This window comes from Oenanthe melanoleuca, chromosome Z, assembly GCF_029582105.1.
Source record: "Oenanthe melanoleuca isolate GR-GAL-2019-014 chromosome Z, OMel1.0, whole genome shotgun sequence".
Lineage (NCBI taxonomy): Eukaryota > Metazoa > Chordata > Aves > Passeriformes > Muscicapidae > Oenanthe > Oenanthe melanoleuca.
This window is the reverse complement of record NC_079362.1, coordinates 16143838-16161571: the sequence shown is the minus strand read 5'-3', so window position 1 is coordinate 16161571 and position 17734 is coordinate 16143838. Positions and strand designations below refer to the sequence as shown.

At 38.7% G+C, this 17734-nt stretch overlaps 1 protein-coding gene across 1 annotated transcript in view; it reads right to left on the bottom strand.

The window, feature by feature from the left end:
• CAMK4 (calcium/calmodulin dependent protein kinase IV) overlaps positions 1-17734 on the bottom strand; it is a 140144-nt gene that overhangs the window by 67838 nt on the left and 54572 nt on the right. Inside the window, exon 2 of the mRNA XM_056514054.1 lies at positions 12621-12699. Within this exon, the coding sequence (XP_056370029.1) occupies positions 12621-12699 (79 nt within the window). The remainder of the gene's footprint in view (positions 1-12620; positions 12700-17734) is intronic.

Here is a 17734-nt window from a genome sequence, read left to right as displayed (position 1 = left end):
TAATCTGTTAAGAGTAAATTGTTCCATCAAAGAAGCAACACTACTGTTTCTGAGAAAAAGCACAGTACGTTTGCAGGGAAACCATCAGATTAATACAGAAAATTTGTGTGACTGTATAAACTTCAGCACAATAAATCACACCCTGACATATCATATTAGCAGGCCCTGCATGTTAAAATGCTTCTTAGAACACATGGTTTCACTAGTGATGGCGACCAGATGCAAGTAACATTCCCCAAGGACACACAAACCACTGAGAATAGGTTCTGCTAGTCAGCCACATTAATTTGGTGGCATCACCACACGGTGAAAGGATGGGTTCAGAGCCACCTACAGCTTGCACAACACTCATCATTTGCAGCAACATATTTTATGTGAGAGTACAAAACAAGTTATATGTTCATTAGAATAAGCCTCATTATAGGCTATGGTCTAACTATATGACTAATTTGGTTGTTATTTCTTTCTCTGTCTCATTAATACACAGATTTCTGCAAATATGTTAGATAATTGTTGAGCAGTTTATGCAAACAAATTTAAGCCTATTAGGTATTCATGAATTGCTCAGTTCAGCTATTCACTATTTATAGTGTGTTACTGCCATTGTTACTGTTCCCAAAGCTGGGTGGAGGAGGACACTTTTAAGATGCAAGAACAATGTGTAAATCAAAGGTAAGCACTTCTTTTGTTTTTATCAAAATAGATGAATTTATGGTTCTATTTATAAATTTGTACTTGTCATCTCCTTGTATACTCTTGCTTTTCACCTATAACTGTTAAAAATCCAAAAATCCTCTGTCTTCTCAGTGAAAATTTATTCATCCAGTTCTTATCCTGGGCGATGCATCCAGCATTAAACATCTTGGATTCACAGTCACACCATCCCTCTGAATAAACTAATTGCCACATAAAAATTAGAAATTGAGAGCTACTAGGTGATAGGATGTTTCCTGTCATGATGTACAATATTTTGTCTGAAAATCACTCAGAATTCTCAGGAGCACTCAGTTGCGTGATAAAGATTTGAAATACATTCTATCTGCTTTTATCATTAGCCAACTGCCATGCTTGCTGCAAGTTAAGAAATTTCACATGGATAATAAGCTGGTGGAGCCATCCTTTTCTCAATTCAATTTGTATGAGTTCACTTTTACCCAATGAGGGTTTGGTGCATCAGGGATAACATTAATACTATAATCTTGATCACAGATATAAAATAATCCCATGTGATCAGTGAAGCAGCTCTCTCTGGGCTGGAGTTAATTTTCTCCATAATAACCTGTGTGGGGCTACATGCTGCACTGCTCCATCTAGAAGCTGTTGCACAAATGACAGGTAGGGAAGGCTTGGCTGTGGTGCTGATGCTCAAATGAGGTTGTTTTATTCAAAATATTTCAGGTAGGATAAAAGCATGACAATGTCAGGGGCAACTTAGGTCATGGCCATTTCCTCTTCTGAACCATCCTGAATCTCTTAGCCTGCTGCTCAAATGACCCCTCTGCTAGGAGAATTGCAATGCCTGGATTCCAGTCCATTCTCCTGCTAGGCCAGTCCCAAACACTGATAACAAGGAGTCCTGAAGCAATTTATGTGTTGCTTGATCCAGAACCTGTAATTCTACACTTACAGGACCCCAAAAACTGCTTTGGATTCACAGGTTATATACCTTCTAATCTGAATAACTAAAAAAAAACCAATGGAGGCTCAAAGGAAAACAGGGACAAATCCCTTGCAGAAGATTTTCAGGGACTGAAAATGAGAAGTATTTTCTATAATTGGAAGATGATACAGAGAAGCATGTAGAAATGATGATATGGTTAAGAAAGTCAGGCAGACGTGAAAGCAAGCCTTTGTAACTAATCTAGAGAGTTTGCTTCTTAGATTAGAAACCGTGAGCTGAGATTTTCTTGTTAGCAGTACTTGTCAACAATTAACAGTATAATTTACAGGACTGTTTTTATTCCAGCATCTCTCCAATCCCAGTGGAGGGTGTCTCAGCTATATTAATGGCAGCATGTTAGCTTGCCTCCTCTGCCAGGAAGTATGAGTTGTGCTGGGAAAAAAAGAACAAGTGACTGAGCAGGCTGAGAGTACAAGGAATATGCAGTGACTTCCCTCCCAAACAGGTCACCCATGAATTCAGAGCACAAAGAGCCACAGGGTGCCTCTCATATTTGATCCTGTGTTCCCTGATGCTTCATACAGTTTAAGAGTAAATGGAGGGATGCTGAAAGGCAACAATTCTAAGCTATGAGAACCTGAGCCAGAACAGGTGAATATTTGAATTTCAGGAGACTTTGTGTCTCCCTTTATAGCCAGTGAAGTGACATGCAGATTTGGCAAATCCTGCAATACTTGACCTAAAACCTACCTCTGCTGCCTATTGTGAGATTTGGGTGCAATTTTGGTATTTAGGAAAGAAAAGAAGAAAAACAAACAAAAAAAAAGAAAATCAAAACAGCAATCCCAGCTGAAGACCCCATAGGTATGGAGATGAGAAGACAGATTTTACCTTGAAGTAAAGAATGCAGGGGGTAGTGGCTGGTGTGCTATGAACTGTGGTACCAACTGCCTGGATTCAAATACTTTACAGCTCTAGCTCCTATGGTCCTCATCCATAATACATGGAAATGCTAATGCATGTTCTCACTGTGGTGTTGCAGCTGTAACACAGTAACAGCCCAAAAAGAATAACTGAAAGGAGTTACAATGGTGAAATGAATTATTTTCCTGGGCTTCTGATTAACAGATTTATGGCTTCTTATTTCTGGGAATTAGGGATTTCATCTTGAGGAATTATGACTTTTCTCAAAAATTCTTGAAAGCCATATCATGGAGTTATTTTGATTTGTATTTTCTTGTATTTTTACATTCAAATCCTGTATCTACTCTGTTTACTACTCAGTCCAGAAACCTACAATTATTATCATGCTATTTCTTCTTGTAGCACTATTCTTTTATCACTGTACAAAGAGATGAAACCTATATGAGTGCTATGTATTTTGCAGACAAAAATCTAAATTTCTGGAGGTTGATATTTGTGAGAGTGCTGCTTAGAAGCCCTCACAAGTTAGCACATCATGTCATAGTTATAATTCTTACAAAAATTTGAAATCAGAATTGTCTCCAGCAAATTGTAAAAGAAACTGACTTGGATATCACAGGACTGAAATACAACATAATCATCTTATTAATGCTATTTCCTGTTACTTATGGAAGTGCTCCCAGCTCTTTTCAACTGTGTTGAAGACATGCCCAGGTGGAGATTGAAATATCTTTTAAATACATGCAAAGTGTAAAGGAATAGCTTGCTGGAAATGAACAGTAGTATTTGAAGACTGCCTAAAATGAAGGGGGAAGAATAACAATGGAAGTGGGATGGGATTTTTACATTTGTATGAAAACAAGTTATTTGTTATTTTTTATTTATTCAGAGTTTGGGTTTAGCTGGTGTATTGTTGGTTGAGGTGGGGGATGGGTCTTTTGCGGTTGTTTTGTTAGGAGATATTTCCTAAAGAAAGCCCTTTTTTAGTGACTTGATTAGAGAATAAGTTTGGCTTAACAAAAATCTGTCATGAGCCTCACTCACACACATCAGTGCTGCAGCTGTCAACTATCAGAATATTTGCCTTAGAAATTTGTTTTGAACCTTAATTCTAGCCTTGAGAGATCCTATGGTCAGGTCATGTATCTCAAGGAAATCAGACAGAGGTGCTGCCTTCCTGATTTCTCAAAGAAGCTTATGTAACAGAGTGCTCAGACTGTGCTGCTTATACAGCTGCTGTGTTGATTTTCACCTTTGCTTTTCCATTCCTCCCTACATGTGGTTGGTCTTTCTCCTAAAAGACATAAATAAATGAAGACCACCTCAGCCAAAGAGCACATATTTTATCTGGAAAAAAGCCAGTTTGTCAAGTAAGAGCATGCTGATTTACAGAGTCCTTGCTATAATAAATCCTGTCTTCTACATATCTCAGTTAGATTTGCCTCTCTGAGGGGCTACAGAGAACTCAGCTTCAGAATAATAAGCACAGGATGACACATTTTAAGTCATAAAATGTTCATGATTTATTCCAACAGCTGAACTGCCAGCACTGGAGAAAGCACTACCATTTCTTATCTTCTGCCCTCTTCATATTTTAGTGCATACAGACAGCTTTCCTTTACTTCATAACTCTAGAGCTTAGAATTTCTCTCACCCCAGAAGCAGCTGTCACACCTGTGATGACAGCATCACACCATACACGTCGAAAAAAAAACCTTCCTTAAATGCAGAGGAGGAACACTTTCAGAGATCCCCAGCACAGGCTCCACAGACTCTCCACTTATGTAGGAACCTGGCCTCCTCTGCTCCATCAAGGCACAGCTCCAGATTCCTTTAACAGGATGTAAATAACGAAAGGTTTCCAAAGATGAGGAGAATAATATCAGGATAGGATATTTACCTCTGCACTACTGTTCAGAAATGCCATCCCTTTGGAGAGCTGTGTGGCATTACATGCAGCCTCACAGAGCAAGAGTTTCTGGTCCTACTCCCCATCTTGCCCCTCCATATTTACGTGCTCCCCAGGCACAGAGTTCCCCCAGGCTTGCTTAAAGCCATGGAGAAGACAAATCACTGCAACAGGAAAGGAGTAAAATACGCATGGATACGTTGGTGGAAGAATATCTGTGGCTGAGATCATTCCACACAGAGTTCCTGTCAAGCAATTCAGAGCTAAACATGTCTTTTTTTGGAGTTTTGACTGAATTTATCATCTAAAGGACATTATCACTCAGAACTACTTCAACAGCACAATGTGTACAGCAGGTGGAGCTTCCCTGAACAGCATGGGTTGAGCTTTATATTTTTCTCTTTTTCTTAGATGATCTTTTTATTTCTGAAAAATAATCTATACAGACCAGAAATTACTGTTTCTGAGTACCTATAAATTAGATAAGGAGAAAGAAATATAACACATGCAATGTAAATTCTTACAATCTTAAACAAAGTTCTGACTTACTCAGGAAAAACACTACAATTTAACCTAAATGGTGACAGAAAAAAATACCATCTATATTAAGTGATTTTTACACTACACAATATAATACAATGTACTACAGATCTTAAATAACTTTATGTACATAGGGCAAACTTTTACAATAGTAGAAAGGGATTTTCTTCCTTTTCTAAAAATTGTCCTCACACAATCTTTTTGTTTGTTTGTTTCTTTACAAGGACTAAAATATCTAACAAATTTATTTTTCAGTTAAATTTCCATTTTCATTGACAGGTGTCTGATTTCGTAGCTTCTAGAGCAAAAATCTATTGGTAACTTAGTGCAGAAAATAAATGTTTTAGTTCTCTTATTTTGTAAAGTGAACTTCTCTGTTTGTCTTTAGACACCAGGCATTTGATGGATTTTTACTTAAAAGACATTTCTTTTGAATTTTAGTGAATCAGAAAATGGAAGCTAGACTCCCCTCATGTGAGGGAAAGCTGAAAATAAACAGTGGAAACTTAGAGTTTTACTGCCATATTTCTTCAATCAAAGTAATTTTGACCAAACTCTTTTTTTTTTGTGTCTCAGTAAAAACATAAGAGTGTGAACTGCATATATATTAGATGATGATGTGGATGAAGAAAAATGAGAAAACAGGGAAAAATAGTAGGTAGTAGTGCAGTGGAGTGGTAGCTAGGAAATAGATGATATAGATATAGATATAGATATAGATATAGATATAGATATAGATATAGATATAGATATAGATATAGATATAGATATAGATATAGATAGATGATATATATAGATATAGATATAGATATAGATATAGATATAGATATAGATATAGATATAGATATAGATATAGATTAGATATAGATATAGATAGATAGATATAGATATAGATAGCTATATAATTATAGATATATACACATTTGTGTGTGTATATATATACACATTCATATATAAAGTTTCTAGAGAGACAGGCACATGGAGGCAGAAGGCACTTAAAATATGAATCACATAAGACCAGATGGAAATAAATAGAAGGTTTAATTTTATAGCTACAAACATACATAATTTTCTCCTGAAGTCAATAAAGGAACCGTTTACTAATTCTGATTATGCCAACTGTGATACACAAGTCTTCAACCATTCCTCCCCCACTCCTTCCACCCTGATGCTTGTCCTCTTAATCAGTTGGAAAGGCTCAACCAAAGCAGTGCTTTTTCAAGAGACAAGACCAAACATTTGCATGAGCCTCTTGCAAACCACTTAATACCACCAATTCACTGAAAGAGATAAGGAAAAACCCAGCCAACTATATTCCCTGTAGAGCTGGGAATACATAGAGTTTTAAATATGTATTATATTAATACATAATCCTCTAGGGTGCATATATAGCTGTTTGTATATGTGTGTCTATAAAACGCATGCTTAGATATGTATAACACAGAATCACTTGGGTTAAAAAGACCTCCAGGATCATCAAATCCTGCCTTTGACCAATCACCACCTTGTCAAAGAGACAGAAGCACTGAGAGCCACATTGTCATTTCTTGAATACACCTTCAGGGATGGTATTTCCAACATATCCCTGGGCAGCCCATTCCGATGTCTAATCATCCTACTGTGAGGAAATTCCTCCCAATGTCCAGCTGGAACTTCCCCAGCTGCAGTTTGAGGCCATTAACTTTCCTCCTGTCCCTCGTTACTTAGAAGAGGATGACCCCTCATCCCACGACAACCTCAGTTCAGACAATTTTACAGAGCAATAAGGTCATCTGAGCCTCTTTTTCTCCCAGCTGAATGCACTCAGATTCCTCACCTGCTCCTCAAAGGATTTACTCTCCTTCACCAGCTCTGTTCCCTTCTCTGGCACTTCAAAGTCTCTCTTGCAGTGAGGGGCCCAGAACTGGAGGATTTGGCTCCATCAGTGCCAGCACAGGGCACATTCACTGCCCTGCTCCTGCTGACACATTTTGCTCATCCCAGACAGGTGTCCTTGGCCTTCTTGGCCACCTGGGCACAGCTGGCTCACGTTCTGCTGCTGCCTGCCAGAACCCCCAGATCCTTTTCCAGCAGGCAGCTCCCCAGACTTTCCCCTAGCCTGCAGGGATGGCTGTGAGCCAAGGGAAAGACCTGGCAGACCCAGCCCTTGGCCTTGTTGAACCTCATACAAGTGGCCTTGGCCTATCAATTCAGCCTGTCCAGATCCTTCTGCAGAGCTTCCTGCCCAACACTCTAATCTAACTTAGTCTCATCCATATGGAGAGTGCAATAAATAGATAAATAAATAGACAGAACTGATGCTCAGTGATGCAGAGCAGCTCCCCCAGCACCACTGGATGGATCCCACCCAGTCCCACGGACCTGTGAGAGTCTGAGTGGCTCAGCAGGTCACTGCCTCCTTCCTCCTGATTGCACAGGGCTGTTCTGCTCTCTGTCCTGTCTGCCAGCTCAGGGCTGCTTCCCTGAGCATAAACAAGCCTTACTGTTGAGGGCTGAGGCAAACAATGCATCCAGTACCTCAGCCTTTTCCTCATCCTTGGTTCCTGTGTTTGCCTCTGCATCCAATAAAGGATGGAGATTTTCATTGGCCCCATTTTTGCTGATGATGTATTTACCACTTTCTATTATCTTTCACAGCAGTGGCCAGATTGAGTTATATTTGAGCTTTCACCTTTCTAACTTTTTCTCAATATGACAGTGACATTCTTGTAGTCTTCCTAAGTCTGTGCCTCTTCCCAATGTGGGTATATACATATAGACATATATATGCGTGTGTGTGTGTATGTGCAAACATGAATGCAATTGAGACTTTTTAGATATGCCATATAGACCATCATAATCTCCTTCAGACTGTAACTCCAGATATCCAACCCAAATTATCCACAAGAGAGGCCTATTACCTTTACGTTTGCTCACTTGTCTTTCTGATCCACAGACATAAAGTATCTGTTGTCCTCAAATTGTCTAACTTATTTGTAGGATTTATTTATAGGATTAATCCCAGCCCAAATATTTCCAGAGTATGTATTGCTTGAAAGCTGTTGCTATGTTTCAGATCTGAGAAAAAACTGATGAATGTTTGTCTGATTTTGAGTATCAACCAGTCTGCAAGAAAAACGCTGCTTCATATATATATTCTGGTTTTGATAAAAGTGCTGCAGAAGTATTATTTAAGCATCACAAACTGTTTGAGGGAGGATGCCCACACATAAAAAAGGAGGAAATCAAAATGAAAATTCTCCAAAACAGTCTCTGAACTTGTATGTCTCACTGACTGAGACAGATGGGGTCTAATATTTCATAATACTTAACTGCTCTTAGGGGACAGCAACTATCGATTAGAACCTAGAAATATTAACCAGGCTACCCTTCAAAGCATTGCTGAGAAGCAAATAAAATAAATATTATCTCATTTTTATATAAAAAGTTGAAACCAAAACAAATGCTGGGAATATGCTAGAACCCAGGCTACAGACAACCCAGCTCAGAATTCTATTCTCCTTTCAGCAGAGCACATTGCTTAATTGCAATGGTAGCTCAAAAATTACTTCAGGTAAAATAGTTAGCACTTGGTAGACCTATAATGTAGGCAGGCACTTGGTGTCTTAGTTTAGAAACTATGTAACAGAGTCCATATGTTCTCATCACTATTTTTAAAGCAACTTGTCCAGACCAGGTATGAAATTTAAGTGGAGGTGGATCTAATTCTTCTGAAGGCATTCACCAACCCAGATTATGAGATAATCTCCAGGAAGCTTAGCTTCCTCAAAACACACCAAAAGGCAGAAAAACAGGGGAGAGACTTCCTATAAAAAATACCACATATATATATTTGTTTCCTTAGAGAACTGCATTCTTCCAGTATGATCCATATGCTATATGTTCTTTGCAGCAACAACCATTCTAGAATTACTGGTTGTAAATATCACATAATTTTAAAGTCTCAGTTTAAGAGCAGTAAAAATAATTTTTGTAAAGTGTATCCTAAAGATACTCCACTTTTCTGTAGCACTGAGTCATCAAGGAGAGGTAAAATCCATAGTGAAAAGCAAAACAATCTCATATTTGCAATTGCAATTGCAATTGTAAAATTTATCACAGTACTCTGCACATTTGATTACTTTTTCTGAAGTTCTATGTGATCTGCTTTTGCTTCTTTCTTGCTTCATTAAATAGATTCCCCCCCAAAGAAATTACATGGTTCACATCTTTACATTTACTACCTGTTTGGAATTTAAGAGGCCTGCAAAACATAGCAAATGAGCATGCAATGCATCTCAGTTATGCACAGGAACTAAGCACAAAGATTGGATGAGGAAATCACAGGCAATATTTTTGCATTATTATTCATCTGACCCATAGATACTGGGTTTTAAACATTTTTTTGGTAGCTCACGAGAACCATTACAAATATTATTTCTTATATATTATTGGAGAGTGTCTCTCCTGCTAATTCAAAAATCAATTTTTCTTTGGACCTCTTTAACCCTTCTGACAGTTGTCTTTTAGCAGCTCTAGAAGTTCAAATTCTAACTCGCCTCTTGGTTCCCCCATTCTGACATTCAGACACTTCAGGTGTAAGAACTAGAGGTGTTCTTTGAACTAAATTTTATTCACCATAAGTGTAATTAAAGGATTTGATACTACTCCTAAATTTGGGCTGAATTTGACAAAACTAAAATCAACAGAAAATGGAAGCATTTTACTTCAATAATTTTGAAGCAGTAAAAAATGCTTTTTCCTCCTCCCTTTGAAATTGTAGAAAATTTGTATCAATGGTTAAGAATTATTAAACCTCTTAACTGACATATAATATCATGAACACTTTCTTTTATTTTAGTCATACAGAAAGGTTTGCATAAATGTTTTGTTCTGTTACTCTTTGATGGTTTAACTAACAATAAAAAATCCCTAAACCACAGATGAAACCACTCATGACCCCAGATCCCCTCAGAAATCAGCAAATAATCTACTGCTATTTTATTAAACAAGATGGTAAAAACATAATAATTGCAGAACCTCCTAAGAATTCAAACCCCTGCACAAGTATATATTCTCAGAATTGGATGATAGGTCTTGCCCAAAATTTTATTTGATCTTAAATGAGAATGTATTAATCATGCAAAATGAAAAATTACTCATTCTGTTTAACTGAAAAGAACACTGATAGCTGATTTATGTTTCTTGCAGTCTGTTCCTAGTGGACTACTTCAGTCATAAAGGATCATGTGTTCTTACCTAAGCTGTTCCCATGGGACAAAAGTAATAATTTCTAATGCTTTACTTCAAATTACAGCACTTCAGTGATCATCACTCAGGAATCTGGAGCTGCCCATCAGCCAACAGCCTCCTAATCACACATCACTTGTTATCACTTCCAGAGCAATCTGGACCACTCCGTCTCTGTCTCTGCTTCTCTGTCTCTGCTTCTCTGTCTCTGTCTCTGCTTCTCTGTCTCTGTCTCTGCTTCTCTGTCTCTGTCTCTGTCTCTGTCTCTGTCTCTGCCCCTCACCCTGTTTTTACAGACCTATTCCTCAGAGAATTGGTCTTGTTTGGAGCAGCAGGCTATTTCCATTCAGTCAGTCAGTTTGAATGGAAAAATCAAGAGTATTTGTCCTTTTGTCATCTTCCTTCATCTTCTAATTTCATGTGCTCTTCAGAGTTCCCTTATGCACATTTATGAAGGGAATTGAATAAATGGGAGTCTACCAAAAACAATCACAGGCTCTTCTTCTCGTCCTCCCATCCCTTTTCTTCCACTATTGAACTGCCATTCTTTTTGATAATTATTTTCAAAAAGCCAACAGGAAACTTAAGCTGATCAACATTTTAGTATATGACTTGGCCCACACATTTTTATTTTTGTAATGAGATATTCTGAGCAAAGATCAGATCTCCTGCTGTAGGAGCACTCTAACATGGATAGTTCAGTTCCTGTGATAATAATTACATTTCCGAATTGGACAGACACAAGCATTGGCACATCCTTAAAGCACTGTCTCCCCTGTTCTCATTTATACAGAAAAGCTCAGCTGTGTAAGAGGATTTCTTGTTTTCACAGCAAAACACCTCGAAGTACACCAATTGCACTGGGCACGACTCAGCCCTGTGAACTGCTTAACCACACTGCTAATACAGCCAAGGCTGCACCAAGCCAAGCTATTGCTGATGTGAAAACAACTTACATAACTATAGCCTTTCCCTTCACTGCCATTCAAAAAAAAAACAAACACCAAAACCAAATCTGTGCTACAGTAAGTCTACCAAAGCCTAAACTGACTAGGCACAAATACACAGATCTAGCATAAATGCATAAACGTGACAATTGCAAACATGAATTAATTTCCATTAAGGCAAAAAATCAAAAGGCAGAAAAATATTTTTTAGAAATATAGTTCTCCCTAGTGTATTTCAGAATGAGAATTATAGGACAGTATACTCCTAAAACATTACAGGAATCACAGGCACAATGAACACATGAAATCTCAAAAATTCTCTGCCCTTCCATAGGAACCCACAGACCATAAGCTGCAGGAATGCACAAGCTCTGCTTCTTCCAGTGTACCAGATGCAAATTCAAAAGCCGCACACACAACCGAATCTCTGTGTCAGTTTAGACCTTGGCTTGTGTTCAAGGATGACAAATTAATGCCTACATTTTACTCATATGAAACCCACTCATTACGTCTTGCATTGAGACCACCAGTGAAGTCACCATTTGGACATGTTTACGCCTACCCACCCATCCTTATGTTTCTACATGTGAACGTTCCTGAACATTATGGAATAATGAATGTTCTAGCACTGGAATAAACTGAATCAAAACCATTCATGAATAAATATCACTCACATGCCTCACAGCTTGCTTACTTTCTCTCAGGCTTCTCTTCCCATCCTAGGAACATGAACTGCTCTACCCATGCCCTACTCTGTCTTTCTGCATGAAGTCTCTCAATCCATGATTTGCCTTTCCTCTCTCAGTCTTTCTTCTTGCTTTCCACCATTTATTTTTCAGAACACACAAAAAGACCTGTAGTATAAGTGTGACATATATGGAGCTCTAAAAATAAATTATCGTCTCAACTGGTTCTCTAGCAATTTTGTAGAGGTAAAAAATCCACCACAAAATATTTAATTTTACTTTGGTTTGAGTTGGTGTTTTAATCAGTTTCTGAAAAAATATGAATTATGTCATGGCATTTTTTTAGCAAAACAAGGTATTAAATCAAATAAAAATCACTGAATATTTCAATTATTCAAAGTCCTTTTTGTTTTTTTAGTGAAAGAAAAAGACATATTTTTTCTAAAACATTTTTGCCGAATCCAAGTGTACACGGACAATACCAGCTGAGGGTACAAGCCAGATTTATGGGGATAAGGAATTCCCACTACAGTATTGTTACCTCTAACAGCTGTTTTAGTGATGAGGAGCCAAAGTTCACTCATGGAAAATATAAGCTTAGCAATTTATAATCCTAAATCTAGCACATTTTCCCCACATGAATAAACTGCACCACAAAACCCAAAGCTAAAACATAAACAACAAAAAAAACCAAAACAAAAAAAAAAAATCCAGAATCCCAAACATATTCCAAAGCAAAGCAAAGCAAAACAAAAATGACTTACTGTCTTCTTCAACATTTTGACGGCGTAAGGTTTCTGGGTCCCTTTCTGCCTGCATCTGTAGACAATGGATGTAGCCCCACTAAATTTAAAATAAAAAGAAAATAAAAAAAAAAAAAAAAAGGAAGAATAGTTGGGTTGTACATACAACTCTTTGAATCTGTCAATAAACAGAGCTGCCTACATTTTCTAGTCCTCCCAGTCTGTGCAAAACTATCTCACTTTTCCCCACAGATGCAATAAAACCTCCCCTCAAAACCCAAGAAGTGGCAAAACCTCTCTGTGATTAACCAATGAACTTCAGCAGTTACTCAAACAACAGAAGTTGTAAGAGTTTAACATCCTGTTGGGTCACACCTTTTCTGTCTCATGGCAATTCCTGGAGGTTTCCTTGGATAATTAAATGAACACATCTTGACTTTGTTAAGGCAACACATTTGCAACAATAAATTACATTTGAGGGTGTTATTTTTACTAATTGTTGATGACTGCAATGGTGAGACAGAAGAGAAAATTTTTGCCCTGATCCTTGCCCAGCAGACCAAAAAGTCAAATTTGGCAATCCAAATGGATGAAGCAGCACCTTAGGTTAATTCAGGGGAAACTGGTTCACAGCAAAAGTGGACTGGACTTACATCTTCTGTTTGCCTTCAAGGTGTAGTTACTTGCATGTGTAAAATCTGAGCACTCATAACATAAAGTTATGGCTCTGCTGGAAGGAAAGCACCTCTCTGAGTGGGTAGTGGGGGTGGATGGTCTCCAGAGGGAGGCTCAACTTGCCGTGCTTTACTTGTACTGTCAAGGAAGGGCCCTGTACTCTATGAATTACTAAAGAGAGGTGAAATCTCTTTCAATCTAACTCAAAGTGGTTACAACAAACCATTCAGATACCTCTGTATTCTACCCCAAATGGATGCACTGAATCTCCATTGCTGAATTTAAGGCATTTTTGGAAGCTTCCTGCCCTCAGACCCACTCCAAGACTCAGCACTCCTCAGTAGCTGCAATTTTTTAAAGTAGAGGGTACTGCAGTTATCATATATGACCCCCTGAACAACCATAGAACTGCATACAGAAACGCTGCAGTGAGTGAATTCTCAGGCACACCAGATGCCAAATTGCACTGCAGACCCCTCTGAACCAGGAGAAACCCATCTCAGTGAGTCTACAGAAGCTGCACAATGACAGGAGCAGCTTTCTTTTAAACAGTAGAACTGCATGGCTGTACTTGACCTTAGGAATAAAGCTGGGGCACAATGTTCATTATTCTAGGTGGTGTACAAAACTGCCATGGGTGCCTGCACTTCTCTCTCCTCAGCATGGGCCAGACAAGGCTCTGAGTGGGCACATCACTATTTTCATAAGTACATGAGTGAGCACAAGAACAGGCGTTTGATTGAGAAGATTTATTTCCGAAAGACCTCTCCATAAGGAAAGGTCACCTGTCGCAAGGGTTGTGCAGCTCAGTCATCTGAGGGCTTCTCTGCACTGCATCTAAATTAATCTTCACTTCATCTCAAATGCTAAAATGATTTGTCTCTCTTAAAAGTATATTGATAAATGTGTGGGAGTACTGAGAGCTTCAGTGACTCCCAGAATCATTACACGAATTTAATTAGATCTCCTCTCCTTGGCCAAGTCTCCAAAGACTCTATTTAGTAAGAAGAAAAAATATACCACATTAAAAACACCTCACATCTTTTAAATACAACAAAATCTGTTAAAAGATAGAATTCTAAGAACGTGCTGTGATAAGGTTTACCTCTCTAGTATTTCACTGCAGGGTTGCAATTGGAAAGTCAGTGAACAAACTGCAAATCATGCCTGTACCCTGTTTCACACATGCAGAGTGCAGTAGAAGCATTAAACTCACTAGTTTAAGTACGTTCTTACAAAGTAGGCAGCAACCTTTCTAAAAAATACTGTATTTGTGTGAGGGCAGAATTAGACAAGCTATCCAGCTGACAATCCAAATAAGTAAACAATCATTCCTGTGCAAACCTCTTCGTATTCGCTGCTGCTGTGGCAGTGGAGGGCAGTCCCTGTCTCTCAGTAAAGCTACTGCCAATATTTGCATTACCAGTTTGCAACATGGTGCTGCAAAGTCTTCCACATAAATAGCCTAGAATACCCAGCCACTAGAACACCCCAGATTATTTAACTGACTTAGTGTTGAGATGGACAGCACCACCAGCCAGGACAGAGAACATCACACCACCTTTAGGAGTTCATTTGACTGTACCCAAGACAAGTGGAGAGAGAATCCAGCCAAGCAGTTTGACATCAGGCTCATTAGTCAATATTCAAAACACAAATAGAGGTGCTGCTTTGGAAATTATTCTCTATTGTACGTATTTCTGCGTATCCCTGGGGTCCTAATTTGGTATAAAATTGATGACAAGGTATTGCAAACTTGGGAACACTTTGAAAAATTTTGCTTTTGGTTTACATGGCTATGCCCTGACAGACATGCTCCCAGCAGTCAGGAGAGAAAACACCTAACATTAGCTAACAACCAACACTGCTTTCCTCCTCCATGCCAGAAACCAGAACAGGAAATCGGGAACAGGATGGCAACCTGCTTACACCATCTCTTGCGCTAAACGTAGCAGAGAGCTATTGCCACTAGCACGGACCTGATTCCTTGTTTCTTTGCTGGTAACAGGATGTCTTTGCTTCCTCACAGTTAAAACAAAAAACAACAAAAAACAGAAAAACGATGGTAGAGGGTGGGAGCAGAAATCAGCCTATGGATCTTAATGTAAATGAGCAAACAGAACTGCCTCATGCAAATCAGGGTGGTTTGCTTTGCTTCTTATTTTGGCTTCCTGCTGCAGCTTGCTGCTGTAGCTTTCTGCTGAATCAGCACATCCAGCTTTCCTGAAACTGTGACTTGGAAGGTCACCAACTGGAGCAATTCAAGCTTTCATCACCAAAGAGCAGTGGGAAGATTCTGCTCCAAGACTCTCTTGAGAAGCTGAAACACTCAGAGAGCTGCTAATTGTAACCTCTTGCCCCTACCCTGAGTTTTTGCAGCACCAAACCTTGGCTGCCATCATCCGGCCTCTCAGAACCTCCTCTCGAATTTGCATCAACTGAAAACTTCATGGATACATTTTATCAGAGTACACAAATATATAGAAACCAGGAATCCTTGTGGCAACTTGCCACTTCCCTCGGGCAGGGAATTCACGGCCAGGACAGGCAGACCTCGAGCCTCTCAATGTCCCATTCTCTGCAAGGGAGAGGTTTCACTTTATCTGAATGATAAATGTAAATGGTGTTATAGAAAGAGATCATCTGTACTCAGTGGTTGAGGCACTTATTTGATAAGCAGCAGACAGCTGATTTAGAGAATATTTAATCCTACTCCATTAACAGTTTAAAAGGGAGAAACTTAGGGGACCCTGAGCCCAAACAGCTGATAATCACTTGCAGAAGTGCATTGCAGTGTATGACTGACAAGTGATCCATTACCAATTCAGGCTAGAAACCAGAAATCATATCTCCCATATTCCACAAGATTACTCACTCTATTGTGTTTGCCTATTTAGAATTGATTCTGTCAGCTTTTGCCTCTTTGTATTCAGTGAATAGATACAAACATATCTATCTTTGCACACACATATATACATTTATATGCAATATTTATTATATATATTTGTGTATGCAAGCATGCATTTATTTACTTCTAAAGAAAAGGAGGCTTAAAGGAACATCCAGCTGCTGATTTTTTGTACCTTTGCCTGGAAACAGTCTACCTGAATTCAAAACATAAATTATTTGAAGTCAGCTGGAATAAGAAAAATAGTTAAGGGGTGGGGTGGGGCGGGGGGGGGGGGGGGGGGGGGGGGGAGGGAAGAAGAGGGAAAAGAAAACTTATACTGTTGGCATATATAGATTCTCCTTTACTGACACATGTGTTTCAATCTGGAAAGCTGCTTAATGATTCTGTTAAATATTTCCTTTTCAAAGCCCAGGTATAACTGTGATCACACTGCGGAAGAACAGCAACAACAACAACAAGGGATGATTTTACTGTGAAGATGCCCAAGTACTTTACTACAAAAATGTTTATATACATACATACATAAATATATGTATTGAACTTAGAAGAACCTGAAAATAATGCATACATCTTAACTACTTGGTCATAATAGGCAAAAAAAAACATCCACTTTTGTGATGCCACCTACAATGAAGACAATGACAATTTATAAGAAAGTTCATAATGTCCTGTGCATGGAATGTATCACAGCTGAGACACACACAACCCAGGAACAGCACAGAAATAGTGTTCCTGAAGTACAAATACTTCAGTGATACAATAAATTCACTCAGCCATTAGTCAAGCAACATAAGGATGTGCCACTAAATACACCAAAATAGACTAAAATTCAATAACTGACCTTTGCATGTGTGTTGTCTAATAGACACACTTGAAAATGCCTTAAAAATATTTAAAATGTGCAAAACCTTCTGCCCTCTCCCCACCCATCTCTCAATATACCATTGGTTGACCATTTTCCTATTATTATTCTCAGATAATATTGAGATTCCAATTATTCCAGAAGGACACTGTTTGAAAGGTTGGGCAGCAGTACCAGAGTGCCCTGCCTGTGCTAAGGACTCCAGACTGCAAGACTGAGAGAAGAGGCATGGGCACTCTTCAAATGCATGCAGTCAAAAATAGTGGTGTCAGCACAGATGGAAGGAAGGCAGGGACGCCCAGGAGGGGTGTTAAGGAGGTGGAAGTGATCAGCAGAATTTGCACATAAAGGAGAAAATGGAATTTGCAGGATCCTGCAGTGGAGCCTGGCAGAGAGAGAAAATACAAGGCAAGAAAAGACAGAATTTGACCCAGTTTGGAGAAAGTATTTCTTCCCTGAAACCCACAAAAAGCTTCTGTCTCTGAAACAGGAAAGGCAACCAAAATGAAATGCAGCCATATGTTTATTTGGCCACAGATAGGTAGTAAAAGTAAATTCCTCGAGCAGCAGTTTTTAAAACAAAATAACACTCGTTGGCAGTAATTTCACTGTAGGAAGGAAATTTGGTCTTTTTGAAAGTAGGTCAGCATTTCCACACCATGCCCACTCATATTTTCTCATTACAAA